At 40.3% G+C, this 23127-nt stretch overlaps 1 protein-coding gene across 2 annotated transcripts in view; it reads left to right on the top strand.

Annotated features, from left to right (window-relative positions):
* Positions 1 to 21220, top strand: part of SLC38A9 (solute carrier family 38 member 9) — a 325631-nt gene extending 304411 nt beyond the window's left edge. For both annotated transcript variants that reach the window (XM_063454040.1, XM_063454041.1), the window contains exons 11-15: positions 977 to 1083; positions 4774 to 4887; positions 5535 to 5683; positions 18159 to 18248; positions 19663 to 21220. In XM_063454040.1, the coding sequence (XP_063310110.1) occupies positions 977 to 1083; positions 4774 to 4887; positions 5535 to 5683; positions 18159 to 18248; positions 19663 to 19828 (626 nt within the window). In that variant the 3' untranslated portion in view covers positions 19829 to 21220. The remainder of the gene's footprint in view (positions 1 to 976; positions 1084 to 4773; positions 4888 to 5534; positions 5684 to 18158; positions 18249 to 19662) is intronic.
* Positions 21221 to 23127: the final 1907 nt, after the last annotated feature.

Raw genomic sequence — 23127 nt, 5'->3', positions numbered from 1 at the left:
CTACCTCCTTGGCTAAGATCATCGGAAACCATTAGGAAGCTAGAGTGCGCTGTGCCAGTCAGATGGTCTGTATGAGACCATCAGATTGAAATAGCAGTTTGACTCTATTTCATCAGTAGCGCCTCTTGTGCCTAGCTGAGTGACAGCCGCTAGCGGCATTTAAACCCTGCAATGTAAACATCACTGTTCTGCAAAATGGCAATGTTTTACACTGCAGTGGCAAAACTATAGCGTCATGGTACTGAGATTACGTCAAGGAGAGGAAGTGATCTGGTTTCCTATATTGTCACCAACAGGCGGATAATATTCACATTTATACAATAGGAAAAAAAACAAGTCATGAGAGTATTAAATATTTGGACTGGGGCAAAAGATTTAAAAAACGAGAGGGTGCAGTTGGAGAGGGAAATACATGTCAAATGAAATGCTTAACAACAATCCAAATAATCCTCCACATTCAGCAATAGTGTTTCGTGGTTGTTTATTGTGCCTTTAAACGTGAATAAGGCATTGTTTCCACACTAAATGTGTCTTTCCCAAGATGGCTTGAGATTTTTGTATTGTTTTAATTGAGGGTTCTGCTGAGGAACCTGGTCCTGCGGCACAAGCACCAAAAATTTGGGATACCTTGTAGTGCCTTACACTACAATTTTGTTCACATAATTTAATTAAGTGCTTCAATATGCACATACTAATAAAAATACACACAGATATCTATGCCCACATGTAAAAAATAAATGCTAAGCGGGAACAGCACTTATAACTTTACAAATGTAGCATAGAATATGTTTGAGATGTAATGAATGTCTAGTGGAAGGGATATGCATGTTTAACCTATAAATGCTAGTAAGTGTCATGTCAACCAAGTTGTAGCCTGAGGTTCTTGACAGATGACGGACTTAAGAGTTGTGCATTTGTACCATTTGAAATAATATAGTAATTATATTTCTGTTGTGCTTTACCCCTGGTGTGTTAGAATTTAGGACATCATTTCCCCAGCTTACTGGCATCCTAACCCTTGCATTCTTCATCCACAATTGTGTGATCACCTTACTAAAGAACAACAAAAAGCCTGAAAATAATGTAAGTAATGCTGTTTGTTTTAACAAAATCTTTTGATACACTGTGGAAAATGCACTGATTATTAGATGTAGAGGTATAAACATAACTGTCTTTTGCAATATGTGTGTGTTTATATGTATGTGTGACGAACACCACCTTGCCTGGACGTTCGTCCCGGGCTCCTGGAGGAATGTGGAGGCTAGCATCCTGCCCACTGACTATGGGACCTGGAAACACCTGGTAAAAAGACTTGGTTCGTTGGATTTAGTTGTACTGTTCGGGAACTGAACAAACATACAAACTGCAGACTACCTGTGTGCTTGTTAACCTCTCCTGACACTTCAATCATTGTGTGTTCTAATTTTGCCACTGGGTGGCCACCGTTCGTATGCATGAACATGTGGGAACTGTGTTGACTGTGTTGGTGGCCATCTTGTTCGTGAGAATGCAGGCAGCGGCGTTTGGGCGTCGATAGCGGTGAACTAAAATTTGACACTGAAACTTCCAAGCACTGCTGAACTTTGACGAACCCCTGCTTATTCCCCACACATGTCAGGAGAGCGCCATTCAGTAGGTTTGTTCGTATGGTTCATACGAACAAATGCTACCAACAAGCCAGAGTGTGCGTTCTGTATTTCTTTCGTATGGAACTCCCTAAGGTGACCGGCCACTACCACTGAATCTCTGGAACTGTTTTGGGTAGGCGCCTTGTGTGCGATCGGTCAGAGCTTTACCCCGGTGGCGTTTCGGCTGTGTTCGTGTGATCTGAGTGCTTTTTGAATATGTTGGGTGCTCAGATCCAGGCTATCCGGGGATGTATAGACTGTAATGTATTGCTAAGTCATGGTAACACTGGATTCTGGGGACATTTTGTGGGTGTATTTATGGGAGTGTCTTGGGGGTGTTTAATTGTGTCTCTGTACTGTATAAAAGTAGGCCATTGAGCCCTTAATAAACACATTTGTTTCTACCCTTTATCAAGTCTAGACTGATGTTTGGGGAATTTGGAGCTATAATCACTGCTTCACTGGGGATTTGGGAGAATTATAGTAGATATACTCAGAGTATAGGGGATCCAGAGGATCCCTTACAGTATGTATGTATGTATATATATATCAGCTGTCCATGAGTGGTTCACTGGCTTTTCATCTTTTCCTAAGATGTGTTTCAAAGCTGTTGTATATGGCAAACACAGACTTAAAGAAATCCATGTTTAAAATGGAATGAGGCAAAAATGTGATTCCTAAACTAATTTGCCTATGCCCACCCAGAATCCTTTGCGCTAGTAACATCACTCAGGGCCAGTGCTAGGATTTTTAGTTACACAGGCGAAGATGCATTTTGGCGCCCCCAACCCTCATTAAAAAAAAAAAAAATGCATCTTCACCTGTGTGTCTTTCCTCCCAAGCCACAGGCACACAGGCATCATTTTTCAGTCACACAGTCAAAGTCATACAGGTACACTGTCATACATAGACAGCAATAATCATACAGAGACATACAGACACATACAGTCAGAGACATACAAGCAGAGACATACATGCATACAGAGACATGCAGGCATATAAAGACATACATGCATACAGAGGCATACCGTCATACAGACACATACATACAGACAGGCATACAGAAACATACATACAAAGACATTCAGGCACATACATACAGACATACAGGCATAAAGAAACATACATACAGAGACATACAGGCATGCAGACACATACATACATACATACAGGCATACAAAGACATACACACATACAGATACATGCATGCATACAGAGACATAACGTCATACAGACACATACATATAGACAGGCATACAGACACATACATACATACATACATACATACAGAGGCATACCGTCATACAGACACATACATACATACATACATACAGAAACATGCATACAAAGACATACAGGCATACATAGACACACAGACCCACACATACAGAGACATAAAGGCATACAGTTACATACATGCATACAGAGACATATATACAGACATTCAGAGACAAACATACATCCAGTTACATACATGCATACAGACATACAGGCATACGGACACATACATACATACAGAGGCATACCGTCATACAGATACATGCATGCAGAAAAATACATACTCACACACACACACAAACTCACAGACACATACTCGAACACACACACACACTGACAGACACATACTCACATGCGCACAAACACACTGACATACTCACACACACCGACAGACACACACAAACTCATAGACACACTTACACACACACTGACAGACACACACACTCTCACTCACACACACACACACTGACAGACACACACAAACTCAGACACACATACACACTCACACACACCGACAGACACACTCACTCACACACAAACTCATAGACACACTTACACACACTGACAGACACACACACACACACTGACATACACACTCACACAGTAATTAATAAAGTAATTAACAATACATTACATTTAAATGTCCCACCCAGCCTCCCTACCTGGAGAGCTGGCGTGGGTTTCTCATTGGTGGTCCAGTGGGGCTGCTGGGAGGCGTGCGGCACAAGTTGATTAGGAGGCGGCGAGGGAGCTCTCTGATCTCTCTGACCGGCTCCCTCGCAGGCTGTTTTCTGATGCAGCGGGAGCCGGAATATGACGTCATATTCCGGCTCCCGCGGCATCAGCAAAAGGCGCGCGAGGGAGCCGGTCAGAGAGATCAGAGAGCTCCCTCGCCGCCTCCTAATCAACTTGTGCCGCACGCCTCCCAGCAGCTCCGGGGATCCAGGAGGTGACCAGGCAGGAGGGAGCACTTCCCTCCTGCCGGTCACTGGAATTTTGCGCCCCCAGAGCCGGTGCGCCCTAAGGCGGCCGCCTGTGCCGCCTTATGGACGCGCCGGCCCTGACATCACTGCATATTTGTGATTTCTGTGGGAAAAGCAAGTCTTATGGCTTGTCTGGTGTGCACATTGCTAACATTGTATTAACTATCCACAGAATTCAGGTGGAAGGTGTTTTCAATAACAATTTTCCCCCCACCATAACCTCTTCGTTTTTTTGCTTCATGTGTATACTACATAAAAACAGCCCTCTAGGGACTTGTTTGTAAAGAACATAAATGACTATTTATTTAGCAAACAGTTCAGTATGACAGCGCAAACTTTCCTCAGGTCCTTAATTAATTTTGCACTGTCAAACTGACTGAGGAAATAAATAGCAATTTGTGTTTTTTTTTTCCCAACAAGTTCCTAGAGTGCAGTTTTTATGTAATATGGATTATCTGCTGAATATTGCACCAGGCCATAAAAAAAAAATTAGTAAAACATTATTTTTTTTATTTTATTTTTGCAAAGTCCAAATGATCGCTGTCAGGAGTAGTTGCAGGAAGATTGGACTTTGCAACCTAAAATATTTATACTTTCCCACGTCCCTACTGAATATTGTTGTAGTGCAGCCACAGGGGAAACTGGTGAAGACATGGCTGTATCTCTTCTTCAGCTACACCTCACTGTCACTCACTGGGAAATCACAGGTGGAATTGGTGAAAGAGACATAGAGCTATATAATTAGTCATTTTACTAGATCAGTTAAGATACTGCTAATTTAAAGGAAGCATTGTACTATTTATATTTTTGAGTTTATAGGTAAATTTTTTTTGATAATTTGATAATATTTGCACTTTGTGACATTGATTAACTTGTTTTTCTAGGTAAGAGATCTTTCCATTGCATATTTGCTAGTCGGATTAACATATGTCTACGTTGGGATCATGGTGTTTGCGTCATTTCCCTCCCCACCATTGACAAAAGAATGCATTCAGCAGGTATACAAACTACTGCATTTAAGTTGTGATCTGTTTATCAGCAATGGCAAGTTCGCTGTAGGAGGTCATTAACACATTATTTATTATAGCGCTATATGATATATATCGTGCATCACTTAAAGCCATATTACACGTATCGTCATATAGTTTGTTTCCCCCCCCCCTATTTTTACGTGTACTCCTCTATCTCCATTTACAGTTTTCATTGCTGATCTGTAATGTATGGAATTTGGTGTCATAAAATCGGTCCATAGCTTGAAAGGCAAATAGAAAAAGCACTCCCTAAATATAGCGCTATCATACAAAATTCTATTTTATTGAAATAAGTAATTATTTGTGATTATTTGTGATTTAATATGCACTAAATTTACCCGCTTCATTTTTGTAGCTCACAGTTGACCAGTACTCAATTGCAATATGAATTACGCAGGGCAGGAGCCAGCTTTAATTTTGTATATGCTCTACCCCTTAAACTACAAGCTGTAATGTATAAAGCAAAAAAAGAATGGATGTCAAGGTTTTCAACGATGTCAACAATCACTGCTGGTTTTCGTATTATTTTGATGATGTACCCATTACATTTATCGTTACAACTCATATTTAATTTTAAACAAAATGTAAGCAGTTTTCTTTTATGTTCTTTCTAGAACTTCCTGGATAATTTTCCGAGTAGTGATATCCTGGCATTCGTTGCAAGAATATTTTTGCTTTTCCAAATGATGACTGTGTATCCTCTGCTGGGTTATCTTGTGAGAGTCCAGTTTCTCGGATATCTCTTTGGAAACTCTTATCCAAGGTAATTTTACTATTAGAGCCCATTGTTTGAGAAAATGTTTAGATCCTTCCAAGGAGAGACTTTTCAGAAAAAGTGTTTTGGTTTTTATGTGAGTGATTAAAGTTCAATTAACCCCTTAAGGACTGAGCCAGATGTACACGTTTTGGTCAAAATAAAACGTAAACAAAACTTGGAATTTGACTATATGTCTGTTCAACCGTAATTCACCACTTTCATATTATGTGCACCCACACTTATACATAATGTTATTCAGGAGAAATAGGGATTTCATTCAACATCAAATATTTAGCTATGAAACACAATTTAATATGAATAAAATAGAAAACAAAATTGAGAAATTAAGACTTTTTTTTTTAGTTCTACATTTTAACTGTGAATGTCAGAAAACGGTTTGCTTTTACTGCAATAAAATAAGCATTTGTATTCAGCGATGTCTCATGTGTAAAACAGTATCCCCTATGTACAGGTTCTGTGGTGTTTTGGGAAGTTAGAGGGTCAAATATAGCATGTTACATTTTTCATTTTTTTCACATTGAAAATCACCAGATTGGTTATGTTGCCTTTGAGACCGTATGGTAGCCAAGGAATGAGAATTACCTCCATGATAGCATACCATTTGCAAAAGTAGACAACCCAAGGTATTGCAAATGGGGTATATGTCCAGTTTTTAGTAGCCACTTAGTCACAAACACTGGCCAAAGTACATTGTTCTCCAACTAGACAGACACACAAGGAGTCTAAAAAATCTGAATGTCGGAACCCCTAGCTCGACACTCCCAGCGTGTATACTAGCGGCAAGTATAGCTAAAGGTAAAAATCACAGGGAGGAAGATGGAGGAACTGAGCCTCAATAACTATAAACCAAGAAAATGCTACTGAAGAGAATCTATCCCTGTGTTACCTTGGCACCGTGGACTAACCACTAATGCCTACCTGAACCAGTCTCCCTGCCTAAAACTAAATAAAAATAAACTAGTGCATACTAAATTAAAGTGCTACCAAGTGAAGAGAAAAAAAAAAAGAAAGAGCTCGACGTGCATTTCGGCGTGTCAGCACGCCGTCGTCAGGAGCCCTGCTCCATATGAAATGTGTTTGTTAAGATCCGCAGGTGTGTGTATATTTTTCCCCATTTTTGGGAATGATGCAACAAACTCTGCATAACTGGATTTGGATAGTTTCTGACATTTATCTCTACAGATCCTCTGAATCTCTGTCAGGTTGGACAGCCATTCTCAGGCCTCTCCATATATTTTCGATTGAGTTCACGTCTGGGCTCTGAAAAAGCCATTCAAGGACATTCACAGTGTTGTCCCTAAGCCACCCATGTTGTCTTGGCTGAGGTCCTTACCATTGGGATAGTATTTCATAGATCGTGAGCAGTGGGTTTTACTTTATGGGTATTGTGTGCAGACAAAAAAAAAATGTAAACAATTGTAGCATAAAGCTGCAACAAAAAATGTGTGAGAACAATGAAACGGTCTGAATACTTTCTGAACACATTGTGTGTATGTGTGTGTGTGTGTGTGTAAATATGAAGGATGCACCTCAGGAAGGTTTAAGGCCATATAAACTTCTCAGACAACTACAGGCCTGTAGTTGTCTGAGAAGTTTATATGGCCTTAAACCTGCCTACGGTGCGTCTTTCATATATAACAAATATACCTCATGACTGCAGGTTTCTTCAAGTAACTGCACCCTCTTCTCCCTTTATCTCTATTATCAACTTCTCTAGGTAGGCCGTCTTTATTTACAGGCCTTACCTGACTGTTGGTTCCGACACACTCCAACCGAATTTGTCTTGGGTAGCTAAGAGCGATACAGCCTTGATCCCCGACCACAAATATACCAGAGGCCTGGGCGTGTCAGGGTTCTGTGCAATATCTTAGCTGTTTCGAGAACTTCACTCTCCTGGGCGTACTCCTCAGATGTCCCATTTGGAATCTGCTGAAGCCACTCTACCATCACAACTGGGACTTCTACTGCCTCCACATCCTTTCTAGCTCTTCTTTTATCATCTTTATTGATAGGTGTTTCACTTTACATGATACCATACAATGTCAACACAGAAGTAAATTCCAATGGTATAACAAAAACAATGTATTGAACATACAAATATAAAGAACTCGCCATGCTGTGTACAAATGTATTAGAGCAGCGTTTCTCAATTGGTGTTCCGCTGCGATTTTCCCGTCGGGTGTCCCAAGCATTTAGGGCCACCCGATGGGTATTGCTAAACAGGGGTCCGGTCAGGCGCTGCTGCCGTCTAAGACCGCGACCGGACCCCTGGTGTTTGGGATATGGGATGCAGGGAGGAAGTGACAGCACGTCCTCCCAGACAGAATTCACCGGCTGGAGGGAGAATGGGAGCAGCGGGGAGTGAGCAGCTGGCACACTATCCTCAGACTGCAGCACTGAAGGAAGAAAAAAGGTAAGTGAACAGCAAATACAAACCTGTGTCAGTGTGTGTATCTGCTAATCTGTGAATGTGCCAGTTTGTGTATCTGTGTGTCAAGGTGTGTATATATGTGTGTCAGTGTATCTATCAGTGTGTTTGTCAATATTTCCATTGAAATAAATGTAAATACATAAATACTGTACCTGCTACCATCTTGCACCTGGCTATGTCCTGGATAGTCACGGAAGCTTCTTTGCACAGTATGCACCTTGTACAGAATTACTACAGTGTAGTGGTTAGGCTGGTTAGAGTGTTCTTTTAATACCAAAAAACAAACATAAACAGATAATGGTGTGTGCAATACTGCCAACAATATATTTAAAAATAATTCTTGTTTCATTAATTCAGATTTCCACAGAAGTTGATGCACCCGTTTATCTTTACAGTGCCAGCATCAGCATTTATATTGATAACCCGTAACCTTTCAGGACTTTTAAGCCCTTTCCTCAAGCCTAAGTGCCTTAAAAATGCACCTATAAACCGCAAGAGTTTCATAAATAAATGTAAATACATAAATATTTGATTGTTGGTAGCCCATAAGGTCTGGTTTGGGAACCACAGGTCTAATGAATAGGGGGTCCACTAGTAGCGGGTGAATTAAAGATAGCAAGCTATAGCTGTCACAGGCAGAAATAATCAACATGAAAAATATATGTTCTGTTGAAAACATCTTTCACTTCTCATTCTCCCCCTCCATTCCCATCTTTACCTAATACATTTCCCTTTTTACACCCTTACATTAAATAGATAATTTAGAAGAAAAATATGTTAAATACACAGAGAAAGCTTTTTAGACTTCTTATATTGATTAAGTAAATGCCAAAAGCACATTCTATATTTTGCTGTGTTTTAAGACAGTTATTTAAAGGATTAGTTCAACCACCAATTTTGCTTTTAAAAATGGTCATGATGGTATTAATCTGTAGAGGCAGCGTTTGAAGAAGAAAAGCTGCACATAGAGGGATATTTGCAATTTGGGGCTAGTTCTACTCCCTGCACACATCATTTAGGCAGCCCAGAACTGTTCCAAACTGCCTTATTTCAATTCTGGGCAAAAATAGAACTGTCATCAGTGTGCACTGCGCTCTGGTGATAGATGTTATGAGCCACTACGCCCGCAGGCAGTGCCGTGCTGAAAGTGCGCTTGCTAGGGAAAGCGTCTACACTCTCTGCATTTGCTGAGTTAGTCCCTTTTTTTTCCTTTTCTTAATTCCGCTCTTTTCTTTGTCTGCCTCTCACTTCCCACCTCTCCCATGCGCTCTGAGCCGGAAAAACAGTCCGATCAAATGCAATTTATTTGAGCTCAAGAGAAATGTAGTGCTGTCAGACAGTGTGCCAAGATAGAGCAGGTTACACAGAGCACAACCACACACATTACATATAAACACATACAGCCAGCACACACCACACACCACACACACACATTATAAACAGCATGTATTTTTGAGCTGATGGTAAAGTTATCTAAAAGATTGGTGTCAGATGTTTGGACATTGGCTGCATTTTCATTTCTTGCCATAGGTGCTATTTTCAGTAGATACAGCCATGCAGGCTCTGATAGGCTGAATGTGTCCGCTAACGCTCTCTGACAATCATTGAAAAAAAATCACGCATACTATTTCTTTCAAATAGTGTCCAGTGATAGATCGGCAGCTATCATTCTCAGCCTATCAGCATCTGGCTTAACCTGGCTTAATACTGCATCTCAAAGAGAAAGGAAGCTGGAAGGTAGTGGTGCAAGGTATTGGAGCCCCAACTTTGGGGTTAAACGGTTGCAAAACTTCTAACGGTAAAACCACCTGGGCACTCATACCTCCAAAACAACTTAAATTAGTTTGATTAGTGATCCTTTAATTTCTGGATAAAAATTGCAACTATTCTGACTAATCAGTGGTGGAGGACTTAGATCTAGAGAAGCTCATGCTGTCTAAAGAATTCTTGAAAAGCCATGAGCTGGTGCCTCTCCCACCACAAAGGGAAACATAACACATTTCATATATTTGGAAGGGCATCTTGCTTGTTTTACTTTTCTGTTCACAAACTAGTGTGTTATGCAATTGTTACCAATAATAATAATATATATATATATATACAATCACGGAACTAATGTATTTGTTGGAAATATATCATACTTTAAACAAAGACAATCTTCCCAGGCTTATTTGAGACCATTGTTCTCACTGAGCTTCTGTTTTATCCTTCCCTTATACATGGCTAGCAGCCAGGGACTGCAACAGCGATGTTCCTTCCATTACTGCTGTAACGGATTGCTCTCGTCACAACTGCTGTTGCAGTTTGAGAAATATAAGGCATTCTTACTATTCCTGGCTAAATGCTAATTACTGAGTATCATCGCCAGGGTTCAAGACTGCTAATATCTTCTATCCCAGCTCCCCCCTTTTTTTTTTTTTTAATTCTTTATTTATAAAGTGCAAGAAATAACATAGTGTTCAGTAAGCCACAACAGCCTCTGTACACAGATTGATAACAAGTCTTATAAGACAGAGTTATGGCATTCGTATATATATCACACATTTTTTAGATTTTATAGTATGCTTAAATTACAGGCTAACTAGTAGATGTCTGGAGCTACTGTTAAGGGAAAGTGGCTGAGCTTTGCATATACATAGGCATGTTGCTAATCATTTTAAAGTAATAAAGTAAGTAAAGCATGAGGAAATGCATAGAGCTAACAGATAATAAAGACATGCTGAGTTGTTATGCTAAACAATACTGTTATTGTGCCACTGGGTCCCGGTCGCAGGCTTCTTAGTTGGAAGTAGCTCCGTTTTGCCCAAAAAACATAATAATAAAACATAAGCAAAGACATAAGAAAAAGGACACAAGAACAAAAACAAAATACCCCTGGTTGAGAATAAGCTGGGGCGCATATATGGCCTGAGTCCTTGTGGCCGACAGGTAGCAGTGTGCTGTTAGTTCAGCCTATGCCCGATAAGTAATGTCCCGACAGCCAAGAAGAGTGTGAGCTCCCTTTCGCCGTCTTATATATCTGCCGTCGGTGTTGTCTTGTATATGCGTGCGCTGTTTAACTGTGGTGTACCTGGTCCGGGCTGTAATCTGGATCCGTCGTTGGCTGGGTTTGAGATGGGTGGCTTTGTCTTTCCGCCCTTTAGATCTGTCCGGACGGTGTTGGCGGTGCGGTGGGAGGTTGATGTCTGCAGGCTTTTGTTCCGGTTGTGGAGCTTTGTTTGTTGTGGGCCGTGATGACCCTGTCGGGTGGAGGGGGGTCCACACGAGCCTCCCACGGGAGTCTTTGGCGCCTTTGCCCGATTATTGTGTGTTGTCTTGGGGCGGTCCGTGTCCCTCCCTCGCTTCCACCACCGGGCCACAGTGCCCTGTACCCGCTCTTTCAGTTGCAGTGCTTTGCTTGGATGCTTTGCATGCTTGCGAGGAGGTGTGTGGCGGCGTGCTGCCATTGTGGCTGGTGTCTGTACTGGGTGCGAGCTTCTCTCCCGCATTCGTTCCCAAAATCTCTGGCAAACAGCATCGAAGTTCGCATTAAAGGCTGCTGCCAATTCTTCATTAGTCTGCTGCATCAGTTTAGCGGCTGCACCGTCTGCCATCTTAGCTGGGCCTCGTGGGGTCGCCTGAATGGCGTGTCGTGATGTGTCCCAGAGGTGGGTGCTCTTCGGGCGCTGGTGGACCGGGATGACCCCCACTGGTCCAGAGGGGGGGGGGGGACAGGTGCCCTTCTTCGCTAGGGGCTTCTTTCGTGGCAAGGTAAGAGCGGCCGGCTCTCCTGCTCCCGCCTTTTGAGTAGGCCTCTGTTACTTGTTCTGCAAATATTGCTCGGTTCGTCGCTTGGTGGGTATCTTTGTGCTCAGATATTTGTCCCCTTTCAATTGCTGGCTTTGTTGGGCCAATTGGTCGCCGTTTGGGTCATGTAAAGTGGCTTTTCATGCGGGCTATAGCAGGAGCCCTTGAGGATGATCTCGGCTCTGCAGTCAGGCCCTGCCCCTGTTTTGCTTTGTTTGCACACAGAGAAAAGCTAGTTTTAACAGGGCTTTCTAAATCTACTCACATATCAATTAGTTTACAGAATGCAAACCAATAAAACAAAATTCAGGATAATCATATTTCAGCTCTATGTGGTCATGACTTGCATAAATTAAATACAGCTTGTTTTACATTGCACAACATTTGTTTTCAAGACTAGGAAATCTGTTCCTGGTTAAAACAAATAAATCTAAATGGTTATTCGATGTCTATGGGTAGATGAAGAACCAAAAAGACTGAGGTGTTCTTATCTATGTTAAATTGTACCAGTTATATAAGCTACAAATAACCTTACTAAAACCTTTCATTTTATATGTGTACCGAGCATCTTTTTGAATACTCATCTAATGGCTGGTCAAGTGGAGCCAAAGAGGTATGCATCTCCTAAAATGATTTAAAAGTTTTTAGTGGTTTAGCACCACCAAATTAAAACTGAAATCTCAAACTGCCATCAAAGATATTTTGTGTGGCAACTTGTTTTTGACCAGTGATGGCATTTGATCCTCTTATGGTTTACTGTGAAATTAAGGTCAAATGACACCAGCCACTGCACTCCTGTGCACTTTTTCCTTGTGTAACATTTCACATGCAGTAGCCTGTAACTTATTTTAGAATTATATGTGCACGCATTTAACTGAGAATATCACTCTGGAGTGTCTGCGTGCACGACATCATAAGTTGGCGTGCCAAGTACATGGAGTGCACTCCAAAAGATGACTCATCCTTCATCAAGGAGAGCATCAGAGAACCTGTTGCCAAACATTTGTAATATACAGTGCTGAGAAATTTTAGGGGATTTATAAATTACAATTTAGTTGCAAGAAATTGCTATTTGTAACAAGAACAATGTATCTTATATACACAGACTGATATTTTTTTTTAAGGCATAGTACTGTGAGTATTAATGCTGTGGAGACTCAGACACACCAACAACATGGAGCACCTAGAAAAGGAGGACATTAGAAAAGTAAAGAGGGACATTAGATAGAAAAGGACAGAGATCTGGATTCCCTCCTAACACTGTGTATTTGCAGAATTTGTAATGAATGTAAGACATATAAGTTTTAATAAACCTTGGCAGGTGTTTGTAGGCCCCATTTTCCATAACAATTAAAGCAGCACTGTCACCACCTGTGGACTTTGCACAATTTGCAAAGACCCCCAATGGGGTCATTGCCACTGGGGGTCTGGTGGCTGGGAGTCATGGAAAGGTTCTACTTGCCTAAATCTATCCCTCGCGGGCGCCGCCATCTTCCTCTGGCGGGTTTACTTCAACTCCTGGCACTTCAGTTGAAGGAGCTTACGTCATTGACGTACTCTCGCACATGAGCAAGAGTACAACATTGAGGTCTATAGAGGAGACCTCGGGATCCTACATAGACAGAGCCAATTCCCTGCAGCCACCACTGGTGATGGGTAGGGGGACTGACACTTCTAGATGGTGCTAGCCCCGCCCAGCATCTAGAAGTGTCAGGCACAGGAAAAATACATAAGACACAGTAGTCCCTACTTTGCCTTATGTTATTGGTTAGAAATAGATGAAAAATGAGAGGGAGAGAGGAAGAGAAGTGAAAGCTATTGGAAAAAGGTACTGCGTGACAGTGCCGCTTTAAGGGAATGTCTGCAAGTATTTGAAGAGCTAATGAACCGTTTTGCTTAGCATAATCCATCTTCTCACATTAAAATCATTCATTGTATGTTGTTATTGCAACCTGAAATTTGCTTGTATCCTCATGTTGTCTATAATAGCGTTATGAAATGACCTCATTTTAAATACTGCTTCTTTCAGCTTGCATCAGCACTTTTATAGCTGTCAGAAACACCTGCCTGACTGTCAGTCAGAAATCCAAATGTTGTTTAGTTTTTGCTGTTCTTATGAATAGATTTATGTTTGTGCCGCGTGAGCGTACATTGTGTGATATGAAAGAATATGTGCTTCTGTGGGGGGGGGGGCTTTATTTTTTCTTCTCTGATAGTTTGCGTGTTTAACCCCTATATATGTGTTCATGGCTCATATAGAGCTTGTATTGATTTGCAATGATTTCCTAGTCTTTGGCTTTCTGTAGTCACCATATGTCATTAATATGAAATGTAATACACATGTGTCTACGCATTCTATTCATTTATGTTACTAAAATATTTTTTGAATTACCACAAGAGACTTAATAAATATGGAGTTCATTGTTTTTTACTTCAAACCAAGCTGTTTGTACATTGTTTATTTGTAATGCAAGCTAGTTTGACAGAAAGTTGGGTTTTAGCCAAGGAATAAATAAGGGTCAAATCAGGGACTGAAGGGGTTGTGCAAGAAGTTAATAAGAACTTTAAGGACATCTGGGAATTTCAAGCTTGATGAAACTTTATCCTTTCTGCAGTAATACAATAACAATGCAATATAACAAATAAATCATTTTCCATTGGCGGAACACCTAAGCTACCTTCATGGGACCCCTCAAGCTGTAGTTTAGTATTGTGCAAGGGCTACTGCATGGAATAAAGTGAGATTTTTTTATATGAACATTCAAAATGTGTAGCTATCAGCAGAAGTAGAAAGTGGATATATCCACCAGAGAACTTAAACATATACACTGCCTTACAAGGGCATTAGTTAGACGGCAAAATGGCTCAAGCACAAGGTTACATTTTAAGGCCCCTACTGCATATTTTAACTTAGGACGCCCAAATCTCCACTATTCACCACACGCTATGAACAGTCATAAACCCTAAAATGTGTTATTAATCTTTGTATGAATTCAGTGTAATATATAAACCTATATTTATATTTTTAACACCTGTTGTATCAACACACCACACTGTATTAATCCTGCAGCATTAAATGGCTACTCCAGTCACCGTGACCACTGCAGTGATTTGAAGTGGTCATGGTGGTGGGCGTCAGCATGTGCAGTATTTCAGCTTGATACACTTCCCATACTGAGATACTTGCACTCCCAGCACACGTCACATTGGCAGCTCAGAACTCTGTTTAGGGCTGACAAAGACAATTCTGTGCATAAAATAGACCTGTTGGCAGCCCACACTGCACACTGACAGCAGACATAGAAATCTTCCCCTTGCAGCAAATTAAAAATGTAAATGTATCAGTCTATATGTAATGCATACGTGTTGCCTAAAGAGTTACTCCAAGCATTATAACTAAGAAAAACTCACTGTAGTGTCTATGGTGCCAAGAGTACCCTTGTGTAGTTTATCAGTACCCTTGTGTAGTTTATTAGTGCTTGAACTCTACAGGGATATTTTACCCTAAAACAAAATGTTGGATGCACTGGACAGAAAAGATTGTTTAAAAGTAGCTTCTCTAACAATGAAATACAATGATTGAAGCTATAATAAATGAACTAAGAGAAACAGATGGATTCATATATAGTATTTCTACGTAGTGTGTTTGTTCTGGTTAGTTTGTATGGCATTTACTTGCAAGTAGCTGAGTGTCTCTGGATAAATATTTGTTAAAGTAGATGGACTACTTACTAACTTAAAGGGACACTGTAGGCACCCAGATCATTTCAGCTCCTTGAAGTGGTCTGGTTGCAATGTCCCTTAACCCCTTCAGGACGGGTGACGGACGAGGTCAGTCATCCAGGGGATACCCTTAACGACGGATGACGGATCTCGGCCGTCACGCGGTAAAATTAACCCCAGATCGCCGCGATCGTGGGGTTAATGGTGCTCCGGTCTGCCTCTGTATTAGAGGCAGACCGGGAGCACCGGATCGGGCTGCCCCAGTACATGTGCCCGCTCTGACGTGTCAGAGCGGGCACATGTGCTCTGTATACTAACCTCCGCCTCCCTGCACTTCCGGGTTCAGTGTGAAGTGCAGGGAGACGGATCTTCAGTGATCCTGCCCCCTGGTGTGTAAAAAAAAAAAAGTAAAATTAAAATCCCACCCCCCCTTTACCCATTTTAATAAAAAATTAACCCCTTTCCTGCCAATTGATCACTGACTACAGTGATCAATTGGCAGGGATTACATTTTAATATGATCTGATTTTTTTTTTTTTTTAACCCTCAGGGGTTAAATTTATTTTATTAATTAATTTAAATATTTTAAAATTATAAATTTAGCTAGCTGGGGAGGGGGGAAGTTAGTGGGGAATTGGGGGATTTAGTGTTATGCTAACTAGGGGTTAACGTTAAAAAAGCTTTAAAAAGTTAAAAAATTAAGTTAAAAAAGTTTTAATAACGTTTAAGTAAAAAATGAAAAAAAATAAACCCTTTACCCAGTCCAAATAAAAATTAACCCCTTCCCTGCCAGTCTATCACTGCCTACAGTGATCAAAATACAGATCACAGTATTATACTGGACGTCCTCACACTATGCATGAAGACCTCCAGCGCCAGATTTTCCCCCATTGGAAAGCTTTCCTATGGGGAAATCCTATTGTGAGCGCGGCCATTGCTGTGCATGCACATTAGGTCTCCCCCACCTGCTGATGTCAGCAGGGAAGGAGCGTGGGTAGAGCCGGACCCAGCATCGATGGACATCAGTGCTGGATTCATGTAAGTGACTGAGCCGCGAGGGAGGGGGGCACTGTAGGATTCTACTGTGCCAGGAAAACTGCTTTGTGATTATATTTTATTATTTATGGTATTGTAATATATATTTTTTAAATCTTTAGCTGACGTAATTGGGTGCTAATTAGATGGCAGGATTGTTTGGATCAGTCAAATTTTCCCAAATTTTTATTTTGTTCAGGACATCAGACATTAGTGCATATGACTGGTTCGGCTAAACGTCATTCCTGAAAAACTATTCATGGAAACATTCTGACAAACCAAAAATGGAATTAGTGTACTGCCCTTTTGTTTCACAGTTCAAGTGAGAAAATGTAACCAATAAAAGGAAAAAGAGAAGTAGCAGTAAAAAAACCCCATTAATTTATTAAATATATGGGGCATGCTGAGAGGACGCAGCAGGCTTGAGATCCCATCACATTAGTGCTGACTCAGAGTCTAGTTACAGCTTTTTTCGGTCAAGCTGCGTCCTACAATTGGCTGCGGCCTGGTGCGTTTACTTGGCGGAAGAAGCGGCCGATCTCTCCTTCCGGAGCTGCACCAGCGCTCCTGTCATTACTTAAACACCACACTCTCCACCCCCCCCCTCTCCGGGCCAGTTAAGGTTATCCCAGTACCCACCAAGCAAAGCAGGCTCACCTCTCTACTGTTCCTGGGCGACTCTTGTACACTTGTTAAAATGTCTATTGTATGTTTTACTCTGCACAACAAAATAGAAAATGTCAAATATATATATGTGTGTGTGTGTGTGTGTGTGTGTTACATATATACCATTGATTTTTATTTTTTGTTTGTTTTTTATGCTCCTCCTTTTTTATTTTACCTATATTGGTCACTTTTCCCCTAGCCATCAATCATCTGGGTTTTTTAAGGGCACAAGCCGAACTCTGAGTACGGAATGTTTTGCCATTGCGCTAGTTGTTTGCTCGGGTATGCATCCATATTGTGCTTTGGATATACAGAATTTGACCAAATCACATTTCAGCGTATCTGAATGCAAAAGTCTAGTACTTCTTTTCGTGAGAACTATATAAAACTTCGGGAAAAAGGTTGTTGTTTTTTTAATCTATATTTTTATTTTATATTAATATTAATATATCAATAGAAAGCCTTCTTCAGAAAACGGCAATTAATATGTACGGGTGCACATAATAACAGACAGAAATCACAGCTATACATAGGTGTTTAATGCCTGAAGTAGCCTTTTCTCCCTATTTGCTCGTGTAAACATTAACAATAAAAAAAAATCTACTTTTCCAGCATCAGAATGCGGTCTCTGTATGACCATGTTATTGGATATCTTTTTAAGTCTTTTGTGTGTGTATGTGTTTATACATATATTGTTTGCTAGAACACGGACTTTTTAAATCCAGAATTCAAGTCTAGTCAGTACAAAATGTAATTACATTTTTACTGCACAGCACCCTTTGGATGTGTTAACTTTTTATCTTTTTATTTTGTCCACAGCATATTCCATGTTCTTGCTCTAAACGTGGTTGTTGTCGGATTTGGAGTGGTAATGGCCAGGTTCTGCCCTAACATCGGAATGATTATTAGGTAAATGTGTAACCAAAGCATGTATGGGGGGAGGGAGTAAAACTATTTTTTACTAAGTATTGCTTTCAGAATTGTATTTAACCTTCAACAATTATGCAAATATTGTGAATACACATTGAATATGCAGTGTTCCAGGTCGTATTCTCAGGAAGCCCAAAGACATGTTGTTATACACTACATTCAGTATCCTGTATAATCTGTTGAACTATTTATTTATACTGTTATGGAGTGATAAATGTGACTATTTTAATTAGAAAACGATCTGAGGGTACCAATTAAGCCAAAACAAGCTACGTGCTAAAGACCCCAAAAGGGCAAATAGTGAATTTGGAGATATTGGTTTAAAAAAGAAAGTCATTATAATAGAAGTCAACAAATGTTTTTAGAAGTCTAAAATGAAAGGACGGAATTTATGTTCATTACATATTCAGTTTTATCAAGAACTTCTGTTCTTAGCCAATTATCCTCATGCAAATATGGCAGCAAATTGATATTGTTATGGCTGAAGTGGAACTTCTGCATTACCAGTGTGGGAATTGGGGCTGGGCCGTGAGTGCCCCAGGGACTCTAAGTTGTGGTTAAACTCAAAAACGGGGTTTGATCCAGAACTGAGAGATGTAACCCCACAACCTATTAGCACCATAATCACTACACTAGGATCTAGTGGTTATTGTGCTTAGACTTGCCCCTTATGTTTAAGGCTTCTAAGGACAGCCGAGTCATTGTGTTAAAAGAAATTGTCCTAATATGTAGAAATTGTCCTATGCTAACCCCATCCTACACCAAGACTTCTGCCACACATTGATCTCCTTAATATATCGGTGGCCTTTCCACTATAGCACGTGGCAAGCAATATGTAAGAAAATATCACCTCTTCTTCAGTTTACTTCCTACTTTCCTGAACTCATTTTTTAAAGTCCTCCATCTTCCTCTAACTTTGTCATTGGTACCAATATGGACCATGACATCTCGGTCGTCCCCAGCCTCCCCAATAATCCATCCACTCTGTCAGCAACATGCCAGACCTGAGCATCCAGGAAACTGCAAACTGTCCGGTTGATTCCCTGTCTATTTTTTTAATAATAGAATTCCCTACCACCACAACCTGCCCAGCCTTTCTTCCATTCTGGATCCCATCCATAGTAAAGGAGTTGTTCCCCCAGCTGTCAGAAGGAGCAGCTTCCTCTAGCACAGTTACTCCTGAGCTGATACACCCAACATCTTCACTCTAACGAGCAGAGGCTGCTGAAAATCAAGACTGACTACCTTTCTCTTCCCTCCCCCTCTGCTACACATTTAACTGTAACCCATCTATCTACCTGTTCTCCATCTGGCTCATGTCAACTTCAAAATATACTAAGTTTGAGAAATATATCAATTGTAATGTTTGAATATATTTTTTTTTCTCCCTTAGGTTTTCTGGAGCAGCATGTGGACTTGCATTTGTGTTTGTTTATCCATCTCTGATCCATATGATAGCACTTTATAGAAGCGAAAAGTTGAAATGGCCATCAGCGATTTTCCATGTGTGCCTTATAATTTTAGGAGTGGCTAATTTAGGTGCACAATTTTTCATGTGAAACTTTTTTTTTTTTTCTTATAGCATTGTTATTTCAGGTTTTTGATATGACAACAAAGGGGAAATCTGGAAACCAAATATTTTGGTTCTATGTACTTTGCAACTACTGTGCACGAGTTTGATCACGATTATCTGCAGATTCTCTTGACTACTGTAGCTTTACAATTGACATGGTTACAATTTGAATAGAAAAAAGTGTGTGTATGTGTATAAATAGGCAGTATTTTAAGTAATGTGCCAGTATTGTGTTACATTATCTCTAAGCATTTTCAAATGGACATATGTAAAATATATTTAGATGATAACTGTAATATAAACTTGTGTTTATATTTTAGTTTTTAAGATGTAAGTAATCATATTTAACTCCTTGATCGTAAGTACCTGAGACTGGGTTAATCTATTCTTTAAATGACATTCCTTCAAGTTAATAATGTTTTGCTGAAGAACAAAAATAAAAAGCTCTTAAGAGGATTGATTGCCATTGAAGTCAAGGAGTCGCCATTGCGTGCAGATACATGTTAATTGTAATGAGGATCAAGAGAAAAGTTCATTTGGACAACATTCTCAGTTTGTGCCTTTCAGATAAAGCATGTCCCTTTTCTGGTCTAAGTATATTAACTTTGCTGTTAAAAAAAAAAAAAAAAAAAAAACACAAAACCATGAAAACAAAGCCATGGGTCATTTTTACTAAGCCAATAGAAAAAACATTAAACTCCCAAACATTACCATTCCTTTTTTAAAGGATCTTTAAAATCAGTAGAGATGCTAAAGACTCACGAAATTATATTAAAACTATTTTATAATTTGTTTTAGCTTTCTTAACCTTGGGTCTTTAAAACATCCAACAAATTGTCTTATTTGGCAAACTGTGCATTCTGTTTGTTGGTATGACTTTGGTGTCTTGCCCTCTAAGATAGGCATAAGGGAGAGGTGAAACCACAATCCTTGATGGCTGCCGAAATTAGTTTGGAGCCTACTTCTCAAAGATTGAACACCAGGAATCTTGCTTTACTTTTTATCCACGTCTCATCTTAGAGAGGCTTTGCTATTAGCTGATGAATCAGATCACTTTATTACTTGATCCTTAATCGTTAATGTCTTGTTAATTGTCTGTGTCTAGCTAATTATGAAAAACAAAAAAATAAGGCATAAAGGGAAAGTAGTAAATTTAGTCAATATACTAATTTTGTATGTTTTTTTTTCCTGTTTAACTTGGTATTTGTGATGGAGCTCGGTACTCCTGAGTATATTCCTCCTTTTTCAGTAGGACCTTTTTCAGTGATTAGGGTGAAAATAGAGTGTACTTTATTCAAATATATTCATATTTAAAAAAAATTGGGGGGCGGTATACCTTCAAACTGTAGCAATCAATACAAATTATTTGTAGGGACAACCTAAGCACCATAACTACTAAAGCTTAATGCAGTGGTTCTGGGTAAATGAGAGCCTTTCCATCTAGGCTGAGAAGTGTTTACATTGCTAAGCAGCACCAGCCCTGCAGATCATCATCATTGCACATTAATACAGTATAACGTATTAACTCCTGATAGAAGGGAAGCTGCTACAAAATCTCCCTTCTGAACAATATTTGTGTTAAAAATAACTTGCTAAAAATTATACAACATTGAATGCATCAGAAAAACATAATGAACATTTGGCAAATATACATGTCGTTGAACATGATAAACATGATTCTTTTCATACAATTCACACACATGGTTTTCTTTGAAAGTAGTTTTTCTTTGCCTCTTGCCTCATCAAAACCATTATGTTGTCTTTGTGTAGATTGTCCCTAGCTTTATCCAAAACATCTTTACACCACATGATTGTTGCCAGCATCCAACACATTTTTTGTCTATGTCTTAGTTTTTGATGTAAAACATGATTTCATAGTTGATCATTTTACTTCCTATGTTTCTTACCCATTGGTAGGGCACTATTAACAATTAGTAGGGCACTAGTCACGGGATCCCCTATATTTTGCATGAAAAACTGCACCTTCCACGCCTCCACCCAATGTCAGCCTGCCTGCAACGGAGAAGCTTAACGTCTGTAGCAGTGCAATTTGACAAATAAATTAAATTTATGCACAGAATTGAATTTTGGAAGTATATGTTGGGACTGTAACTAGACCTAAGCACTGAATTACAGATTACTTTGTATTTGAACATACATACTCCTAACACCATGACCACTGCAAACGTCTCTTACTGCCGTTGCCTGTGGTTCTATAGCCATTAGAAATACGAGAATAAGAGCATCCTTGTCTTTTAACACTTTTAACTTACACTTTCTTTGTTTTGAAACTATTCACTTAGTGAAGCAGTTTTTATAGAGGGTCTGTCTCTACTTACGTATTTTGGGCCCAAAACTTCATTGATGTAATAAATAGGATTCCTTTCTGGGACTTTCTATTTGTGTGTGTTTTGGAGGGATGATTTGTATGTTTTACGTTTGGTCACTAGGTTTGCTTACATGTCACTATGGCCTTAATTTTTAATTTTTATTTGTGTGTGCGCCACAAATCCATTGACTTCAGGCCTGCAATAGGTTGAATGCAGTCCTTTAAATGTTTGTTTGTTTTGTTTAATAATTATCAGCTTTAACATTAGAATTTACATCTTGCATTTGATTAAAACAAGTCTATGTATGCAGGGGCAGTGCAAGGATTTGTCGCCCTAGGCGAAGATCCATTTTGCCGCCCCCTCATGTCACTCGCTCACTGGCAGACACACACATTTACTGACACACACACTCACTGACACACATACTCACTCACAGACAGACAGACACAGACACTGGCAAACACTCACTGACACACACACACACACACATAAACAGACACTCACTGACATACATACACTCACTCACAGACACTCACTGACAGACACACAGGCAGACACACACACACTCACTGACAGTCAAACACTCACCTCCCAGTGTGGGGCAGCTCTTCACTCCTCCCGCCCGCTGTTTAGTATGCGTGGGCCGGAATGACATCATATTCCGTCTCCCAGCATCACAGAGGGGGCGTGAGGGAGGAGTGAGGCTGCAAGAATAGCCTCCCTCGCCGCCTGGCTTTTCCGTCCCCCTCTCCTCTGGACAGTCACTGGCATTTGTTGGCAGGGCTGGCACCTGCTTACAGGTAAACAGGCCTGCTCTGCCTTACCTAGCACAACTTCGGGGGCACCCTGAGGTGGCCAGTTGGCCACCTCCTGGCCCCCCTGTGACAGGGCTCGTCTCGGCGCCTCCACCTTCGGGCGCCTTGAGGATCGGCCTGGCGCTGCGGCCCCAGACAGG

Source organism: Pelobates fuscus, chromosome 5 (assembly GCF_036172605.1).
Source record: "Pelobates fuscus isolate aPelFus1 chromosome 5, aPelFus1.pri, whole genome shotgun sequence".
Lineage (NCBI taxonomy): Eukaryota > Metazoa > Chordata > Amphibia > Anura > Pelobatidae > Pelobates > Pelobates fuscus.
The sequence above is the reverse complement of the archived record's forward strand: the minus strand, read 5'-3'. Positions and strand labels throughout refer to the sequence as shown.